Genomic DNA, 18,655 nt, shown 5'->3' with positions numbered 1-18,655 from the left:
AGAAGGAAGGGGAGGAGGACCTCCCCTACCAGTAGACTGGAGAAGGGTCATGGGAGGGAGGGCAGGATTGGGAGGGGATGAGGGAGGAGGCTACAGCTGGGATACAAAGTGAATAAATTATAATAAAAAAAAAATCTCTTGTCTTTACCACATCTGCCCAGCACTAGAGTATGTGCCATGAGTGTAGGCACATTATTTAGTAGTTTACTATTGAACTTCGAGTGTGTGTGTGTGTGTGTGTGTGTGTGTGTGTGTGTGTGTGTGTGTGATGTGCGCACACCTGGCACATCATAGACGATAAACAGTTGTCATTTGAATAGCTGCCGACCCTGTTAGTCACGGGTAAGATGTTCCAGTGTGGGGTTAATCTGAGCCTGGCCTTGGTATGAGCATTGTCTGTGTCCTGCCCCATCTCTTAATGGACTGGGAACCTTTTCAGCTACCTGTTTGCTCCTCTGTACAGTCCATGGTCTGCTGAAGGGCTGTTGACATCATTCTAGATGCACAGAGAGTAAAGCAGCTCTGTGCCACGTCATCTCAGAAGGTTGTCAGCATGTCTCACATCAAAATTACATCAGCTGTTCTTCATAGATCAAATAGAGTTGTAACTATGAAAATGCTAGTTTAAAAAGCAGCTCAAAGGCTTCTTATTTCCTTTTTAAACAGGTGTTTGGTGTTGGGGTTCCAAATCCGTATCGGTTAAGGCCATTTCTTGGGGCCAGAGTCCCTGTAAACAGCAGCTTTTCACCCATCATAAACATACACAACCCTCACAGTGAGCCTTTACAGGTAAGTTTCTGAGGGTAATTTTAATTTTAATCCTCATTTTGGTGGGAATTAGTGTCTAGCATGAAATCTCAGTCTGTCACACTAGCCAAAACTATGTAAAATAGTAAGATTTTATAGGTGGACTAAAGAGATGTTGATTAGTCTATAGATGTTTTAAGTATCATCCATTTTTCTCAGTCTTTGTTGTTACTTAAGTTATCTTCAGTTTGAATTTAATTTTTCGACTTCTTTCCCAGTTACTCGTTGTTTGTTGAAGGTGGGGGTTGATACAGACCTCGCACTTGGCTAAACATTCTGCTAGACATTTGTGCCAAATGGCAGGTAACAGTACCCAGGAAGATTGGAACTCTCTAGCTGCCAGAGTGTATGGCCCTCCCAGCACACACAAAGAAAAGCAAGCAAGCAGAAAACCCTTTCAGCCTACATTAGAATTTTGCAGATTTTATTGCTTTGTTCTTTCTTCTGGAAGACTTTTTATGAAAAAACAAGTAACAAAAGTTTTCCATCACTTTGCCCCAAATGTATTAAAGTTAATAAAATGTCTTTGTTCTTTGTAAGATATAGAGTTAACTGCCATTAAGGGAAAGTTCCTGTCATCGTATGCATTCTCTTCCTTAATGTTTACTCAATAGAAATGAAGGCAAGAAGAGTTCATACAAAGTGTCCTCAGCCAGTACCTCCATCAATTTTATGTCACCCAACACTGTGGCGCAACACCTGTGCAATCTAGACATGCATCAGTGTATGAATGTAAAGCAAAAGGGTTATGAGTTCAAACCGCCTATAGCAAGGTTGTGTTGCAAAATAAAAAACAAAACAGAAAGCAAGGTGAATGAACTATTTATATAATGCAAAGTAATTACATTGAAAGGAAAACAAAACAAAACAGGTCAGATATAAAAGTACATACTGTGTTTATAGAAAACTCTAGAAAGGGGGCTCCTAGGGGTGCCTCCATAGATGAGAGTGCTTGTTCCTCCAACATGAGGACCTGAGTTCCAATCCTTGGCACCCACCTAAGGACTTCGGCATGGCAGAACTTGCCTGTAATCCTAGCAGTGGGGAAATGGGGTCAGGCTGATCACAGCTCAGTGAGCTAGCCAGAAGATCTGAAAGGGCAGCAGGCTTCTAGCCCAGCGAGAGATCACCTCACAGCAGTGTAGCAGCACAGTGTTCTGCTCTGGCCTCATGCATGCACATAGGTTTGTACACCCACACACTCACAAATGGATGCACCACTCACAGGAGGGGGGAAATCTACAAAATACAAAGGAATCTGCAATGACAAGAACATATTTGCCTGGGAAGGGGAGGCCATAGAGGGAAACAGATAAGCTCCAAAGGGTACAAGGTAATTTTTGGAGCAGTGGCTATGTATGTATGTGTATGTGTATTTTCTAAATATTCAATGTGTGGCCTCATGTCTATATGCAAGAGTCAGCATTCCCAAGTTCTGCAGTATGAATATGTGTCATTTCTTATGCAGTAGTGATATTTCAATAAAGCCATTTTTAAAACACTAAGCCCAAGCCTTCGTTGGGTTGCTCATAGAAACCAAATACCTTCGTATTAACTGAAACATGGTAACTGCACACATTTGTGGACCACGCTGACATTTCAGTACACATTTACAGTAGATAATGAAAAATTGTGCGCAGCTGGCTTATCCATCACCTCCTACTCTGTGTGTTAGAAACACTTACAGTCATCTCTATGGTTTTTTGAATACTCAACTAACTACTGTCAAAAGTGCTTATCCTACGTACTGTAGGCATGAGAAGTTTCTCCTGCCCAGCCTTGCGCAGTTGGTTGCACATTAGCCAGCCTTTCCCTCTCTAGCCCTCTCATTGGAACCTCCTTTTTTTTGGCTGGGTGTGGTGGCACACACCTTTAACCCCAGCACTCTGGGAGGCAGAGGCAGGCAGATCTCTGTGAGTTTGAGGCCTACAAAAGGAATCCAGGACAGGCAAGGCCACACAGAGAAACCCTATCTCGAAAAACCTTGAGGGGGAGGGAAGAAGGAAGGAACGAAGGAAGGAAAGAGAAAAAGAAAGAAAGAGAGAGAGAGAGAGAGAGAAAGGAAGGAAGAGAAAAAGCTTCTGTGCGTTTGGTCCTGGGATTCAAACCCAGGGCTTTGCACATGGTAGGTGTATATACTCTCATCTCAGAAACTAAGTATTCTGATCTTATTTGAATTGTTGATGTATCTCAGAGTGTTTATCTTCTCATTGTTTCACAGTTCTGGTGCTTATTGGATCCACCACTGCATCTAACTATATATAAAATTTGATAATTTGATGTACATGTAAATTTTTTTTTTTTTTTTGAGATGGTCTCCTGTTGCCTAAGCTAGCCTCAGATTATGCAGCTGAAGATGACCTTTATAACTAAAAATTGTCTCAACATCCCAAAAGCTGAAATTATAGTCAGGTGCTGCCACACTTGCCCTTAAATTTATGTTTCCAGCACTTCATAATTTGCATGTGTTTTTATTTGGGGAAAAAAAAAGTTTCCTGTTGCTTCCTAAAATCTAGTTTCTGAAACTACACTGCCTTCAAATTTGCTTTTCAAAGATCCCGTCACTTAATTTAAAAAATACTGTTGCTTCTGCAGATGAGTGACTTGTGGTACTTGTCCTACCTTTGTCCACTTTTGTACCCTTCCAGTAAACGGTGAGGATGCTAACCGCTTGGAGTCAGCAGCCCACCTGTGTTAGAGTGGTTCTGATCATAGCCACCGTGTGTGCTTTGTCGCAGGTTGTGGAAATGTACTCCAGTGGAGGAGACCTTCACCTGGAGCTCCCCACAGGCCAGCAAGGAGGGACCAGAAAACTGTGGGTGAGTGGAGACACAGCTCGCTCTGAGTGCTCACGGGCGCTCGGCCATTTGCTTAATGGTCCACTACCTACCGTCTGACAAAATTCTGGTGGTCTATGGCAAGAGGATATTCAAACCAACATGATGATCTTTTGATATACAACATGAGGAGTGGATTATGAACATAATAAATTGAAACAATATAAACATGAAGCCGTTTACAGAATGAAAAGAAACAAAGTAGTTGTAGTTAAATAGTAATAATGATTCAACATAAAAGGAAAAATGGGCAAAATTATAAACTTGATCAAATTTATGATTATTTTTCAGTATATAAAAAGGTAGCATTTTTACATTAAAGTTAATCTTGTTAATCTGTTTGAAATAAGACACTTTCAGAAAATGTATCCAAAAATTTTGTTTAAAGAAAATGAGCATCAAAAACATCTTTAGGTGCAGGAGGAAGGGATGACCAGATTTAAGAACACTGGCCCTCTGAGTGGGATTCAATTCCTAACAACTACATGGGTGCTCTCAGCCATCCTTCCTTGGCGTTCCAGGGGACCCAGCTCCCCCTCCTGGCCGCCACATACTCCAGGGAAGCATGCGCTGCACAGACGTGCAAGCAGACCAAGCGCCCTTGCACAGAAAATAGAAATAAATCAATCTTTTTTTTAAAAATCAACCTAAAAACAGTATGGTTTTAAAGAACATATATGTATAGTCAGAGTATCTGTCAGAGGACATATATCACATGATCCTCACAGTAAACAAGTCATTTTGAAATGACTTATTAACCACAGTTACTTAAAGCTTACTAGTGAATTAGAACATTTCGTGTGACACTTAGAGTCAACAGGTCTTAATGTAGAAGCAGAGGTGTAATGTGTGACTTGATTTTAGAAGAAATAAAACTCGTTCTGTATACATTGTTAAAACAACCCTTTGAGAATCTTTCCATCTAGTATTTATTTTCAAGAGTGGAATTAGAAATATGTAGCCCAGAGATCTCTAATGAGCCGCCGGGGCTGGAGAGATGGCTCAGCAGTTAAAGCACGTGCTGCTGCTCAAGTTCAGCTCTCAGTACCTGCATCAGGCCGCTCATCACCTGCAACTTCAGCTCCAAGAGATCTGCCCTCATGTGCGTGCACACACAAACACACAGAGAGAGAGAGAGAGAACGAGAGAACAGAATGAGGCAGCACTGATGAGGACAATATACTTCAGAACATGTACTCCAGGCTCCTTAACTACTGGTGGGCTCTAAACAAGTTACTTTACATCAGATACTTGATTTTTGGCACACTTGTAGAATTCCACTACATGAGAAGTTTACATTCAACTTGAGACTTGGATACAACTACAGTTTTTTGTTCAGTTTTCTGTATTGCAGGGTATTGACCCACTCTGTAGTTTGCACCTGGTGGGAGTATGAGTTTATATGTCTTCAATCAAGATTCCTCATCATAGATTGTTTTTTTCTTCCTTGAGAAACTGATATGCAATGACTAGAAAACTTGGGAGTGAATATGAAAGAATTTAGACTTCTGAATCGCTAAGATCTATAATGAACCCTGGCAGAGATTAGCATAGCCTTTTAATACCCCAAGTGACTGCAAAAATAACCAGTAAAGATTGCTTGTGTGAGAAGATAAGCCCTGAGTGAGAAAAAGCAATCTCGGTCCTTATCTAGTCGGTGGAGCCTTCTCAAGGAATTTGGTTTGAGACCCTGGACAGGGTAAGCGGTTCACTGAGCACAGGCACAGTGGGGTGGGCAGCCCCTACACTGGAGGGAGCGGCCCAGTGAGAGACGCTGTGTTGTGGGTTTAAGTAAGTTTTGGCAATATTTACGAAGCAGGTGGCATATTCGTGAGATAAAATGGCCCTTTCCCTACCACACCATAGCAGATTAGAATATGGTGCAGGTTTGCCTGCACTGTAGATATTTCTTCCCATGGTCCTTTAGAAAGCCCTGAAAGGGGATAGAGCTCAACTACAATGAAAATGAGATTCTGACAGAAGCAGGGGCTTCTGAGGATGCAGGCCCTTCACTAGTGCACGTGTGTGGGAAAGTGCCCGCACCTCAGTTGTGTGTTTTGTTTTTTAATCTAGTAGAAACAGTCTGTTTCAGTCTCAAGGAGGCCTAACCACAAAGAGTCTTTCCCAAGGGACAGCTGCAACTCTCGTGGTTACCCCTAACCTTCCGCTCAGGGTCCTGTGGTTGACAAAAGGTTTTATCGTGTAAGCTCCGAGCCAGGGCTTTACAGGAGGTTGCAGGCTGTAAAAACAGGAGCAGGACTTTGGCTGTCTGTAGGTATCCTGTCGCCCAGCTCCACCATTCCTGTCTGTCTTTTTCCTGATGGCACCCTGCCCATGTCACTAGATGTCAGAGTGCCCCAGGGGCTGAGCCAGCTTTCTAGAGGTGGAAGACACATCTGGGTTCCCCCAGGACACCTCAGTTACCTCTTTTCTACTTTGAGACTCTAGAGTTAGGGAAGTAGGGGTAGGTGAAGACTAGTAAGTTCTAGAAGATGAGGTAAAATAAACTAGAAGTGGTTTGCAGGAAAATTCCAATGATTTCCAGGCAGCCAAGTAAGTTCTCAAACCTGAAAAAGAATTTACAGCTCCCCCTCCCCCCCCAATGTGACCAGTAAACCATCTATAATATGTGTGGGTGTTTTCATTTAGAAGACTGGAAGATTATGCTGTGTGTGTGTCTCTGTCTGTGCCAAGAGTTTTACTTGAAGGCATTAGGTGAAGTGTTAGGTTTTAAATGAAAAGAAAGTAGACTCCAAGCCAGCCTGGTTATTTATCATCTGGAGAACACTATGCACTGCTGGAAAATACTACCCTCATGAGGACTCTTCCATTGGATAATTTCAGGACTGAATATACAACTAACATATTAAAAGTAACTGATTCTCCAGACTATTTGGGCTTTTGTGGCATAGAGTTTTTCTCAGACCATTGGCTTGATTTACTTGTCCTGACGCACATATATGAGCAGTTCTACAAGCTTACTTTTGTAGCATTCTCTAAAATTGGAGATGTTATATACTACAGCCAGTGAAACATATTTAATAGGTAATGTACTATTTTTTTCTTAGCAGATGTGTAAAATAGTAATACACCTAACTGAATAAACAAAGTAGTCATGTAGCATCCGGGCGCTGTGCTACATTATGCTCTGTTTGCTCACAGGAAATCCCTCCTTATGAAACCAAGGGAGTGATGAGAGCCAGCTTTTCCTCCAGAGAAGCAGACAATCATACGGCCTTTATAAGAATAAAGACGAATGCATCAGACAGTACAGAGTTCATCATTCTCCCCGTTGAGGTTGAAGTTACAACAGGTCAGTGAGGAACTGAAGGAACACAAGATTTGTTCTGTTTCCAGTGCACCCTGTCCTGGCTGAGTGAACAGAAATTATTCACTGTTCTCTTTTCCCAGCTCCTGGAATTTATTCCTCAACCGAAATGTTAGATTTTGGAACACTTCGAACACAAGGTAAAATAAAAGTCTTCCTGGGTCTGTCTTAAGTTACTTTTCTGTTGCTGTGAAGAGACACCATGCCCAAGGCAACGTATAAAAGAAAGAATTTCATGGGGTGGGAGCGGCTTTGCTTAGAATCCATGAGTCCATGCTCATCGTGGTGGGAGCGCAGCCACAGGGGGATGGACATGGTGCTGGAGTAGTAACTGCAGCTTGGAGGCACAGAGAGAGAGACTGGGGTGGGCTTTGAGGCCACACCTTGTAATCCTTCTCAGAACAGTTCTACCTCTAGGGACCAGGACCAAGCATTCAAATATATGAGCCCGTGGGAGCCAATCTCGATCAAACCACCACAAGGCCTGAAAAATGCACCTGGGATTTTGTTCTGATGGCTGTACTTGTAATTCAGCTCTGAAAGTTATTTCTCAGCGGGTCACATGATCTTGTAGAAACCTGCCTCCCAGGTGGGAAAATAAGATCGAAATAACTTGAATCTTCAAGTAGAAAGCTGAGGCAGAAAATAGTTTCTTAATCCAGTTCCTCATATATTTGATTGTACGAATATTTTTTTCAGTAGTAAAATGAAGGAAGTAAAAATTCTGTCTTTCTAAAGACATGAATTATTCAATTGCATTATGGCATAATATTATTTATCCTAAGTGGTCAAAGAAAGAATTCTAATTCTAAAATTATAAACAACCAAGCTAAGATTATTAAGGAAAAAGTACAAAACTTGAGATTGATTTGAAGAATTTGCAATTAAGACTTACTTGTCCAGGATTAAAGACAATATTTTGAAATTTTGATTTGCTTTTAATATGGTAAATTTACATTGTAATTGCCTTGTTGAAAACTTAGTAATGTTTGAGCTCACTAAAAGTTACATTCTGTATTTTTGTTTTATTTCAGTCTGATAATTAAGCTGGATGTGGTCAGGGCAGCTCTGTCCTGATGAGTAAAGTGATTCCTGCTAATGTTCCTTTATTTACATGATTGTGATTTTATCTCACATTCTAGAATAACTTCAGCCTGATAACTAGTAAGGTAAAGATTCTAGTTTGCTGTGAAGCACACCTTTTAAAGAAACACTTCTTCCCTCCATTTTAACAGATCTACCAAAGGTTTTAAATCTTCATTTATTAAATTCAGGAACAAAGGATGTACCAATAACAGTAAGTTTTTACCTGCCTCCTCCACAGTGTGTGATGTGTGTGTGTGTGTGTGTGTGTGTGTGTGTGTGTGTGTGTGTGTGATTCACAGCAGAGTTAAGTCCTTGCTGTGTATTGTGGTAGCCTGTAGACTCTTGGTTCGTTGTGGGGTATGAGAATCCTGGTCTTCCTTCATCCCTTGAGTCCTTCATTTAATAACTGTTTAAACATCAACTGTGTACTAGACTGTGTCCTGAAAGTGGGGCTCTGAGTCAGACGTCACAGTCCGCTCTACCACTGAGCTCACTCTGAAACCAGGCTTTTTGAGTCCATCTAAGTACACTGAGAAGAAAATGGGATTTTAATCAAGAGAGCAGCAGAAACAGACTTAGTCGTTGGAGGACACTGCATTCACTTTGGCACAAGTATAGAAGATAAAGAGCAGCCAGAGCTGTCATAGGGCTCAGCTGGAGAGGTCACAGCCGCTTAAGACCTCTCTGACATACATTGCAAACAGAGTGTTCAGAGAACTTAAGTTTGCTTTGTTTTGCTTTCTGTTTATTTAAGCATTTCTTTTGCATACTATAACAAGCTTGGAGGCTGGTGTGTTTTTAGAAGAGTTGTCCTCTTGTTAGACATTGCTGAATGTTGAAGTTTTGTTTTGTTAATTTCCCGTCCAAGAACTGGTCTCGGAGACCCTGTAGTCCTTCTCGGGGCAGGATAATAGTGCCGGTGACGCCACATGTAAGCTCTTCACTGGCGATGGACAGAAGACTCATATCTGGGCCCCTGACTGCCACGCAGCCCTGAGGACACACTGATGCGCCTCACATGTCCTCACAGGAAGGTCTGCGTGAGGTTTCCGTGATAGCTGACGAGGAGAAATCACTTGTATCAGCTTGTTGTTTGCTTTAGTGAATTGATGCAGGAATAGTAAGAATCCAGTTGCCATGTACTAACCGGTTTGCTGGCATGCTTCTGTGCGCTCTGTGTCTTGACTGATTTTTGAGACAGGGTCTCACTGTATAGCTCTGGCTGGCCTCTAACTCACTGTGTAGATCAGGCTAGCTTTGAACTCACAGAGATGAATCTCTTCCTCCCAAGTGCTAGAACTAAAGGTGTGTACCACCACACCTGAGTTCTTGGACTCTTATGTCTTACTTTAATTATTGGTAATTTGATATAAATATCATGAGAAAAGGTGAAAAAAAAACATTAAGAATATATGCAAGTTACCTTTCTTAGGAATATTAGCAAATTTCCCACTTCTTAATCATCTTTGGATAAGCATTAGTTTGTAACTAACATAGTTAGTGCAATTAGTTTATTACAAGGTAATGATTTTGTATTATTTTTCATGTTAAGTTGCCAGAATGAACTTTAGGTATTTTGTTCTGGTTTTTTGTTTTGTTTTTTGCTTTGCTTTGTTTTTATTTCGTTAGACAAATGAGTTTTACCTGATGATTCAGGGGTTTGTTTGTTTGTTTGTTTATTACAATTTATTCACTTAGATTCAGGTTTATTTTTAATGAGTGAACAGTTCAGACTATTTGTGTAAAGTGAGTCATCAACTGTATATTTGTTTACTATTACTGCAGTATGTTTTGAGGTGACAATTGTGAGTGTAAATTTGATTTGGAAATGCTGAAAGTACTGCCTTTGAAGTAAGAGAATCATTTTTTCATCATCTGTTTTAGGTTGTTCTTGCTTACAACAACTGTGTCTTAGCAAAAGGCATGACTTGTTCTTTCTGGCCTGGCTCTGTACAGGCTACAGCCTCTCAGAACGTGCTGCAGTGGCTCCTGATGAGCGGCTTCAGTGAGAGCTTGCTGGGACGTGGCTGTGGTCCCATCGCTGCTCCCTCACACAGTGGCCAGTGAAGGGAGTGGCTTTGCCCTGAGAGCCCTCAGACCTCAGCTCTCCAGCAGTCCGTGAGCTCAGGATCAAAGTAGCAGATAGATGCAGTCCGAAAACCCTGGGCAGATAATACCTTAGAAAGTACCCGCTCGAGCTGCCAGCATGTGCAGGCAGCTTGCTCAGGCTGCCGCTGTGCTGCTGCTGGATTGCCATGGGGACTCTGCTGCTTTCCCTCTCAAGGAAAAAGTTGTTAGTGTGGTAAAATAGTGTAACAAAAGCAAGTGAAGCTTCCTTCCATCTGTAGCCCAGCTAACAGTTTAAGCAGGAGTTTAATCTCAAAAATACTCACCCTTCAGGGAATGAAGAGACCTGTATTTCAGGTGGCTGCTAATAACAGTAGCTTATTGATAAGTAAGATATTGCCATGAACAAATCGTCCAGTTCTCAACCCCAGTCTGAGATTCAGTTGAGAAAGCATTCTTCAAGGCAGAGTGAGGCAAATGAAAAAGGCAAAATGCCAAGAGAGCTGTAGGCCAGAAGCCAAGGCTATTAAGAATTCCAACACAAGCAACTGCAAGCATCATCCTTGGGGCCGTCACCCCGGGCCTGTAAGGACTTGCTAGCCACCCAGGCTAACGGCAGTGCGTGGGAGAGTGAGCTGCCCTGGCAGGCCCTGGAGTTATTATAGTCATCTTTGTTCCTTGCCAGAGCAAACAGCAAGCTACAGGGCCAGTGTCCTTCTTCACATCCTTCTCACATTTTTCTTGTGTCTTCAGGGATTCCCATCTGATGTTCAGTCTGGGTAGAATTCTTCTTTATGAGTGAACAGAAAGGATCAACCTAGAGTGGGGAAGAACTGAATGACTTGAAGCCCTGGGAACTTCCTGGGAGTGCCCAATGAGCTTCACAGGTGGAAGAGCCTTTTCTTAGGGAGATGATAGGCATTGGCATCAAGTTCGCACAGTTCTGATAATTTGAGAAGTACTTTAAATTAGGGTTAATGTGCAACTTCTTGATTCCATGAAGACACCCTGTACCAGGTCAGGAAATCTGGCTTCTGTCCTCCTCTTGGAGCCTGACTGTTGAAATATCCCTTTATAATATGAAGCTTTCTAATCTGGACAGTGGGGGTAGGGTTGGCATCTTTGAAGTCTCTTTCAGTTCAAATGATCTGTAGCACTGGGGATAATAAGTAACTAGACCTTAAAATGTGTTTATTTTGTAAATGTACATTAAAACTACACCATTTACTTGAGTTTTGTTTTGTTTTGTTTTGCTTTGTTTTCATTTTAAGTTTGTGTGAATAGACCTGATTTCTTAAGTGGAAAGCATCTCAGCCTTCTTCCAAGCTAAGTGTCTCTGTAGTTGCCCTCAGTGCCCGGTGCTCAGCTGGTGTGTAGCTCTGCCCTTTGACAGCGGCCACGCTTACACTACCAGGTCATGCAGAAACAGCTGTAGAGGCCACATGGAGGTCACAGTGGCCTGCTGTGTGCTCATTCTCCCCACTTGAGGAAGGTCCATAACACCTTTGGTATAAATTTTCTCAAGATGGATGAGTCTTAAGTTGTCTTCATGTCCCTGTGGCTTACAGAGTAGGCATAAGACCTTTAAGTTTGCATGTGTGAGTTTGTCCTTAGATTTCATACTTCCTAATCTCTTTGTCATCACTTTCTTTCACAAGGTATTCTTAAAAAGTAAGGTTTTGCACTTGTTCTGATTCATTTACAGCTACTGTAGACATTAAGCCTTAATTTTGAGTGTGCTTTACTTCCTAGCTAAACTACTAGACTAAAATAACAATTTTTTTTCCTTTGCAGAGTGTTCGACCAACACCACAAAATGACGCTATAACGGTACATTTTAAACCAGTTACATTAAAAGCTTCTGAAAGTAAATATACCAAGGTTGCAAGCATTAGTTTTGATGGTAAATATCCATTTTCTTTTCTCTCATAGAATGCTATTATTTTTGATAAATTAGAAAGCTGCTGTGTTGCCAGGTGTGGTGTCGCACACCTGTGATCCTGGCACTCAGCGAGGCAGAGGCAGGTGGACCTCTGAGTTTGAGGCCAGCTTGGTCTACAGAATGAGTTCAGGACAGCCAGGGCTTCAAAGAGAAACCCTGTCTCAATAAAAGAAAGGCGGAAAGAAAGAAAGCTTTCTTTGTTGATGAGTTAATGAAGAAATCCAAACTATTTTAATACTACTGCTTCAATTGATTTTCCCCTGAAAAATATAATCAACTTATTTTATTAATTCATAAAGTATCATAACTTTATAGACTTAAGTCAGTATTTACAATCAAGAAACATTAACAAAAAAAGAGAAACATTAGCAAATGCATTACAGTTGGAAATTTTTCTAATCTGGGATAACCAGTAGCAGCTATCATAATTTATCCTAATCATTGGTTGTCTTAATTAAATGATAATGTATTTAGCTTTCAGAAGCATGTTTAGGTACACAGTAAAAATATATTCTTTACATTTTTATATGTTGATTTTTTAATCAAAGCAGACAGTTCTGCCTAAGCTAAACTAGTAGCCTTTATGTTGTAACTGCCTAAAGTACATATTTCAGACGAGTGTGCTATGTGTCATTTGGAGTGTTCGTTCAGATCCGCGACCATACCACCCTGCATGTCCCCAGTCTCACCTGAAACATTAGCTCAGATATCGGCATTTTTACGGTCTGTCTTTATTCCATTGTTGCTTGTTTTAAGAGAAAGTTCTTTTAATTTGCTATTGCAAATTTTCAGTGACATTAACATTTGTTTAATTAAATGAGGACTAAAAATCAGAAAAGGGCTAGTCTTTTCACCCTGAACATCCCTGCGTGATCTAATACACCTCTCTCACCAAGGAAGGAGTCATAAAACAGACACTGGCATTGTAACAGCCACATGTGCCCAGCTCATCAGATGGGCTTAGTCAGTGAGTGTGGTAGCCTGCCTGGCTCAGCACAGTGTTTGTGGGAGGGTCTGTATGTCCCTAACTCTGGAGCAGTGACACAGGCTGGGGCCTCCACAAGAACTCCCAGGGAGTGGAAATTGAATGCCTGTTTGGTAATGTGTACAGAGAAAGTTAGAATTACAGGAGGTCTTGCTATCACAGCTAGATGCAGATCGAAGGTAAATGTCTTCTGTGATGCTGAGAGAACACAGTCATGACCAGCAAGGCCACCTCTTCCCATCCAGAGAAAAGAGTGGCCAGAAGTTATTCTGAGCCCTTAGCCATGGTCCTATGGCATACTGTCCCTTTATCCCTGAGGACACGAGGCTCCTCTCCTCTGTCTCCTTTATCCCAGCAAATGTCTCCACTGAGACGAATATGGTGCCATTTGTGTGGTTCTTATAAGTGTTTCATCTATTTCTTTATTTAACAGTACCAAGTGTTAAACCCAGGACCTCACATATGCTTGGCAAGTGCTATAGCCTTCATCTGTACTCTTGGGTTCTAATGGTGTTTTAAAAAAAAAAAAAAAAAATGTTTTCAAACAGTTGCTAAATTTCTTTAATGTCATGAGGAAACACTTTGACCTGTCACCTACTCACCAGTCCTTCAGATCTCCTAACAGAAAAGGCCTCTCGAAGACTGCTGTGAGAGGCCTAGAGAGATGGCATCGCTGCCCAGGGAAGCTGAGTTCAGTTTCCAGCACCCATGTTGGGTTGCTCACAGCAGCCATAACTCTAGTTCCAGGGAAGATGCAGTGCCCGCTTCTGAGGGTGCGTACACACACACACACACACACACACACACACACACACACACAATTTTACAGTCAGGAAGTCGTGTTTACCTTTGGGTTTTTTTCAGAGTGTGCTATATGTTAATGCTGCCAGGTTCATCTTTCCGACCGACATCCTTCTCCCCAAAAGGTACTCACTCCGTGATGTTTAACTGAACTTTCTTGAGGTTACAGCTCCATAATTAGGCTGACATCAGAACACTGAAATTTTTAAAGTATCCAGAAGTAGCTGTTGAAAAAAGATGTTAAGAAACTTAAATCTGAAGTGCCTGAGTACATAGTGAGGTGCTGGGCGTCATGATGGCCTTTGCTTGGCCTCAAGGTGGATGGCACCTGAGGGACTTCAGGGGAGAGAAGGTTGAACTGCTTCTTCGTTTCCTTTGAAAGCAGCATCTACTGAGCACCCAGGCTGGGTGCTCGAAATCATTTCTTTGATTCCAGAAATCTGGAGCTTGACTTCCTCAGTGAGACAGTATGAAAAGACAATGGATGACAGCAGGAGGCTGCCTCAGCTCACATGCACAGCGCCCAGGCCTGCTCGTTAGTGGCAGAAATCAGAGCCCATTAGTCTTGGCTTTTCTCTGTACCACACTGCCTTGTTAATACTTGCGGCAAGACTGGAACCAAAGCAGGAGTATTATTTCTTTCTCAGTACAGCCTTGAGCTAGCAGTGCTCAGTAGGTGACAGTTTTCCTTCCCAGGGCACACTTGACAGTTGTCTGGAGACATTTTTAGTTGTTGTAGTTGAGGGACGCCCCTGACAGGGAGCAGGAGGAGCCGCTGGGGGCTACTGGATGCTACACAGTGCCTGCCTCACGTGTTCTCTGGGCGGAGGTTAAGGAAGCTGCTCTCCTAAATGACACCAGTGCCTCAAGCTAGAGAGAAGTGACTTGGTCCACTTGCTAATGACTAGTCTGTTTGTCTCACTACAGGAAAATATCCTGTATTTATGTTTTATATAAAATAGATGCAGTGTATGCGAGTGTTATGCTTGCCAACATGAAAGGTTTTTTTTTTGAAAGATGCTTTCAGTTTGCATAAAATCACCCAGACTCATAGACGTTAGGAAGTAAGAGAACTGACCACCTGGATCAGAGTACAGGTCCTTGCTCACCTCTAGGCCTGACAGCCTGTGTTCAGCTCCTGAAAATGGACATGGGGGAAAGAGGCGAGACTCCTGCAAATTGTCCTCAAACTTCCATGTGTGCACTATGACAGGCTCACACGCACTCACAAACGTATCATACAGACACACAAAATAAGTAAATGTAATTTTAAGTTTAAAAGATAGCCCCCCACACACAAAAAAAGTTTTTTTAATAAAAAAAATTTTAAAGATACCCCCACACACAAATAAATACATGATATTTTAAATGACAGTTTGTTTTGTTTAATGCTTCCTTTCAGCTTCAAGAGCAAAAAAACCATCTCAGTTTTCTGGGAAAATAACTGTTAAAGCAAAGGAAAAGAGTTATTCTAAACTTGAAATCCCCTACCAAGCAGAAGTTCTAGATGGGTGAGTTTTGTCTTAAAAGAAACTTTGTAACTTTTTTTTTGTTTGTTTGTAACTTTTTACTTATTGATAAGAGTTAAAAAAAAAAAAAAAACACCACAACTGTAAAAATCTGTATTTTGTTTATTTCTGACTTTCTAAGATGAAAAATGAAAATGTAACTATGTGGTTTGTGTTAGATTTAATGATTCAGAAATTAATCCTTTTGAATATTGGTCATTTGAATCATTTTTGTTTTGTCATTCTTTTTGTAATATGTCACATTCTTTCTTGTCGCTCCTCTGGGACTTGAGGCAAGATCTTTCTGCACCTTTAACTCCTAAATACCTCTAAACTCTCATTTATGTTGAGCCTCTGAGATGGAGCTCCTTTCTCATTGCACTGCAGGCAGTGAGTATTGGATTTAACACACAGCCTGGCAGATGCTCGCTCTGACTGTGCTTATGTGATCTCATCCAGGTTTCTGCTGCTGCATTCTTGGTTCCAGTGGTTTGATTTGGTGCAGTAGGGAACCCTTCTTTCTGTCGTTTTTTCAGTTTAAGTGATGTGGTAGGTTCAGTTGTAAGATAAACCATTAAATGCTATAGTTGCAGTTCTGTGCGGTGGGCCGTAACGCTAAGTGTACACTACTGATCGTAACAAAGAGCTTGAGCCTTGAATTAACACGTGGGATAGGAGGATTCAACTTGTTCTGTTTTCTTCCAATAGTTATTTGGGTTTTGATCACGCCGCAACGCTGTTTCACATCCAGGACAGTCCTGCTGACCCAGTGGAGAGGCCAATTTACCTGACCAACACTTTCAGTTTTGCCATCCTCATTCATGATGTGCTGTTACCAGAAGAAGCCAGAACAATGTTTCAGGTATATTTGAGCCCCAATGCTTTTCATGCTGCTGCTCTACCAGCTGGGTGATACTAACCTTTGCTTTTTCTCTCCTTCCTTCCCCAGGTTCACAACTTCAGCAAACCAGTTTTGATTCTTCCTAATGAGTCAGGATACATTTTTACCCTGTGTTTTATGCCATCCCCATCATCCATGCACATAGACAACAACATTTTACTTGTTACCAATGCCTCCAAGTTTCATTTGCCTGTGCGGGTGTACACAGGCTTTTTAGATGTAAGTATGTTGTCCAAGTCCTATCTCTGTGCTTTTGGGTATTGCCAGGCAATTGGCCTATGCTCTTGTGCTTTATGCATTGATCTGATTCCTTCCCAGTCACTGCTTTCAGGATCCAGTAGTACACACATTCTCTCTCTCTCACACACACTCACACATACACACACCTGCAAAGGACTGCTTCTAGGATCCCCAGAGAATTCCAAAGGTAGGGGCTGTTGTCCTTCAGTGTGCAACAGGAGTTGGTCTTAGAATCTACCGCAGATGCCCAGATCCATGAGTGTTCCAAGCTCTTAAAAACAGAGTGTTATTTGTAGACAAACAATGAAGTCCAAGGATGTGGAACCCACATCTAGGGAAGGGTGCCTGTCCATACTGTGTTTTCTTTTAATGCATACAACTAAGTTTAATTTAGAAATTAGAGTAAGTAGTAGTAAAATGAAACACAGGGTAATATATAACACAGTGCTATAGTTCTATAATTAAAGGATTTGCTTTCACTGTAAGGAAAGCACTTTATGGTTTTTCTTTGGCATATATGAGTCTCGGGAATCCCTGCCTTTAGTCTTTGAGGCATCTATAAAGCAAAATAAGGTTGCTTGTGTTACTGCCTCAGTATTTTTTCTGAAACCCACGTGATTAATAAGTGGGTAACATATACAGGATGGGTACATAGGAGAAAGGGATGAGTCACATCCCCACTGGACAGTGCGGGGCTTTGTTAACTACTCAGGGTAACATGCGGTTGAAAACTTTATGAATTACTTATTTCTGGAATTTTCCCCATCAGTATTTTTTATGCTATATTTTTGACTTCTTTAATTCTAGTCTCTAGAGCTTTTCTATATTGTTCACTCTTACTTTTAAATTGTAATGACAGAAAATCCAAAACAAAGATAAATGGAAGAATAATGAGGCAGGGTAATATTAGGAAATAAAGTGGTAACTTTGCTTGGCTAAAGTTGAAAATACCAGGACAAAGCAAAGAACCAGAGAAGAAGATCGGGTGGGTAAGATATTTGTGCAAGTGAAATAAACATAACCCAGAAGTAAGGCATAGGGGTCTTGACAGTGCAGGAAATAAACCAGTGGGAAAATTCCGGACAAAGCTTTGGTGAATATGGCCAATGAAAGAAATTTGGATAAGTAATAAAAATGTCAGGAGGAAATAAAAGATGGGACATGAGTGTCTCCGGAATGTAACGTCAGCTAGACTTGTAGAGCTGGGGCTCAGCTCTGCATCTAGTCAGTGAGTGAGTACTGTAATCAGTGTCTGCTGAGACCACAGTAGTCTGCCTGACTGCCAGGGCTCCTTAGCCCGAGCCTAGTTCTTCAGGGAAGTAGCTGCTTAGGAAATGGCCTCTCTGCGTCCCTGCTTCCTCTGATTGTCCTTGTCCAGAGTTCTCACTGTATCATGTAGCTGTCCACACAGACATAAGATACAGAAACTTGGCTATCTCCTAGTGGTCACACATGTGATTTGATGGTTAATGTGGTCCTTTTCTGTCTCTCTAGTACTTTGTATTGCCCCCCAAAATAGAAGAACGCTTCATAGATTTTGGAGTACTGAGTGCTACAGAAGCAAGTAATATTTTATTTGCAATAATAAACAGCAACCCAATTGAGGTAAAGAAATTATATTTATTCTCAATCATACTGAGGATTTCATGTTTGTGTTGCAAGATCATTTTTGTGTTTTCTCTTTGAAGCTGGCTATAAAAAGTTGGCATATCATAGGTGATGGCTTATCAATAGAACTTGTAGCTACAGAGAGAGGCAACAGAACTACAGTGATTGCAAGCCTTCCAGAGCTGGAGAAGTCCTCTTTGCCTGACCAGTCCCCAGTGAGTGAGCACGCTTACTGCTTCTTTGGGTTAGGGTGGGTGTTTAAGCCGCAAGTGAGAGAGACTGCCGTGGGCACACTCAGCTCGTATTTTGATGTGTTTCCTAATGGCGGTGACTGGTAGACATTAGAAGGGCCTCGTGGAGACTGTCTATTCCCATACTCTTCTTTCATGCGGGCACTGATGCCCAAAGACAGTAAACCTACCTTCTTGTGAGTTACAGAGCAAGTGCGATTGGGACCATGTGTACTGCACTGTCGTGAGGCTGTGTGCATGACGTGGCGGTCTGATGCCACAGGGCCTGGGTGGGGATAGCACACCAGAGTGCTC

At 41.7% G+C, this 18,655-nt stretch overlaps 1 protein-coding gene across 2 annotated transcripts in view; it reads left to right on the top strand.

The window, feature by feature from the left end:
• Positions 1-18,655, top strand: part of Tmem131 (transmembrane protein 131) — a 136,195-nt gene that overhangs the window by 81,764 nt on the left and 35,776 nt on the right. For both annotated transcript variants that reach the window (XM_055606926.1, XM_055606916.1), the window contains exons 7-17: positions 667-789; positions 3,546-3,626; positions 6,807-6,957; positions 7,056-7,112; positions 8,208-8,269; positions 11,920-12,028; positions 15,256-15,364; positions 16,070-16,223; positions 16,311-16,481; positions 17,997-18,107; positions 18,191-18,325. In XM_055606926.1, coding sequence (XP_055462901.1) covers positions 667-789; positions 3,546-3,626; positions 6,807-6,957; positions 7,056-7,112; positions 8,208-8,269; positions 11,920-12,028; positions 15,256-15,364; positions 16,070-16,223; positions 16,311-16,481; positions 17,997-18,107; positions 18,191-18,325 — 1,263 coding nt within the window. The remainder of the gene's footprint in view (positions 1-666; positions 790-3,545; positions 3,627-6,806; positions 6,958-7,055; positions 7,113-8,207; positions 8,270-11,919; positions 12,029-15,255; positions 15,365-16,069; positions 16,224-16,310; positions 16,482-17,996; positions 18,108-18,190; positions 18,326-18,655) is intronic.

Source organism: Psammomys obesus, unplaced genomic scaffold (assembly GCF_907164565.1).
Source record: "Psammomys obesus unplaced genomic scaffold, mPsaObe1.curated_primary_1811, whole genome shotgun sequence".
Taxonomy (NCBI): domain Eukaryota; kingdom Metazoa; phylum Chordata; class Mammalia; order Rodentia; family Muridae; genus Psammomys; species Psammomys obesus.
The sequence above is the reverse complement of the archived record's forward strand: the minus strand, read 5'-3'. Positions and strand labels throughout refer to the sequence as shown.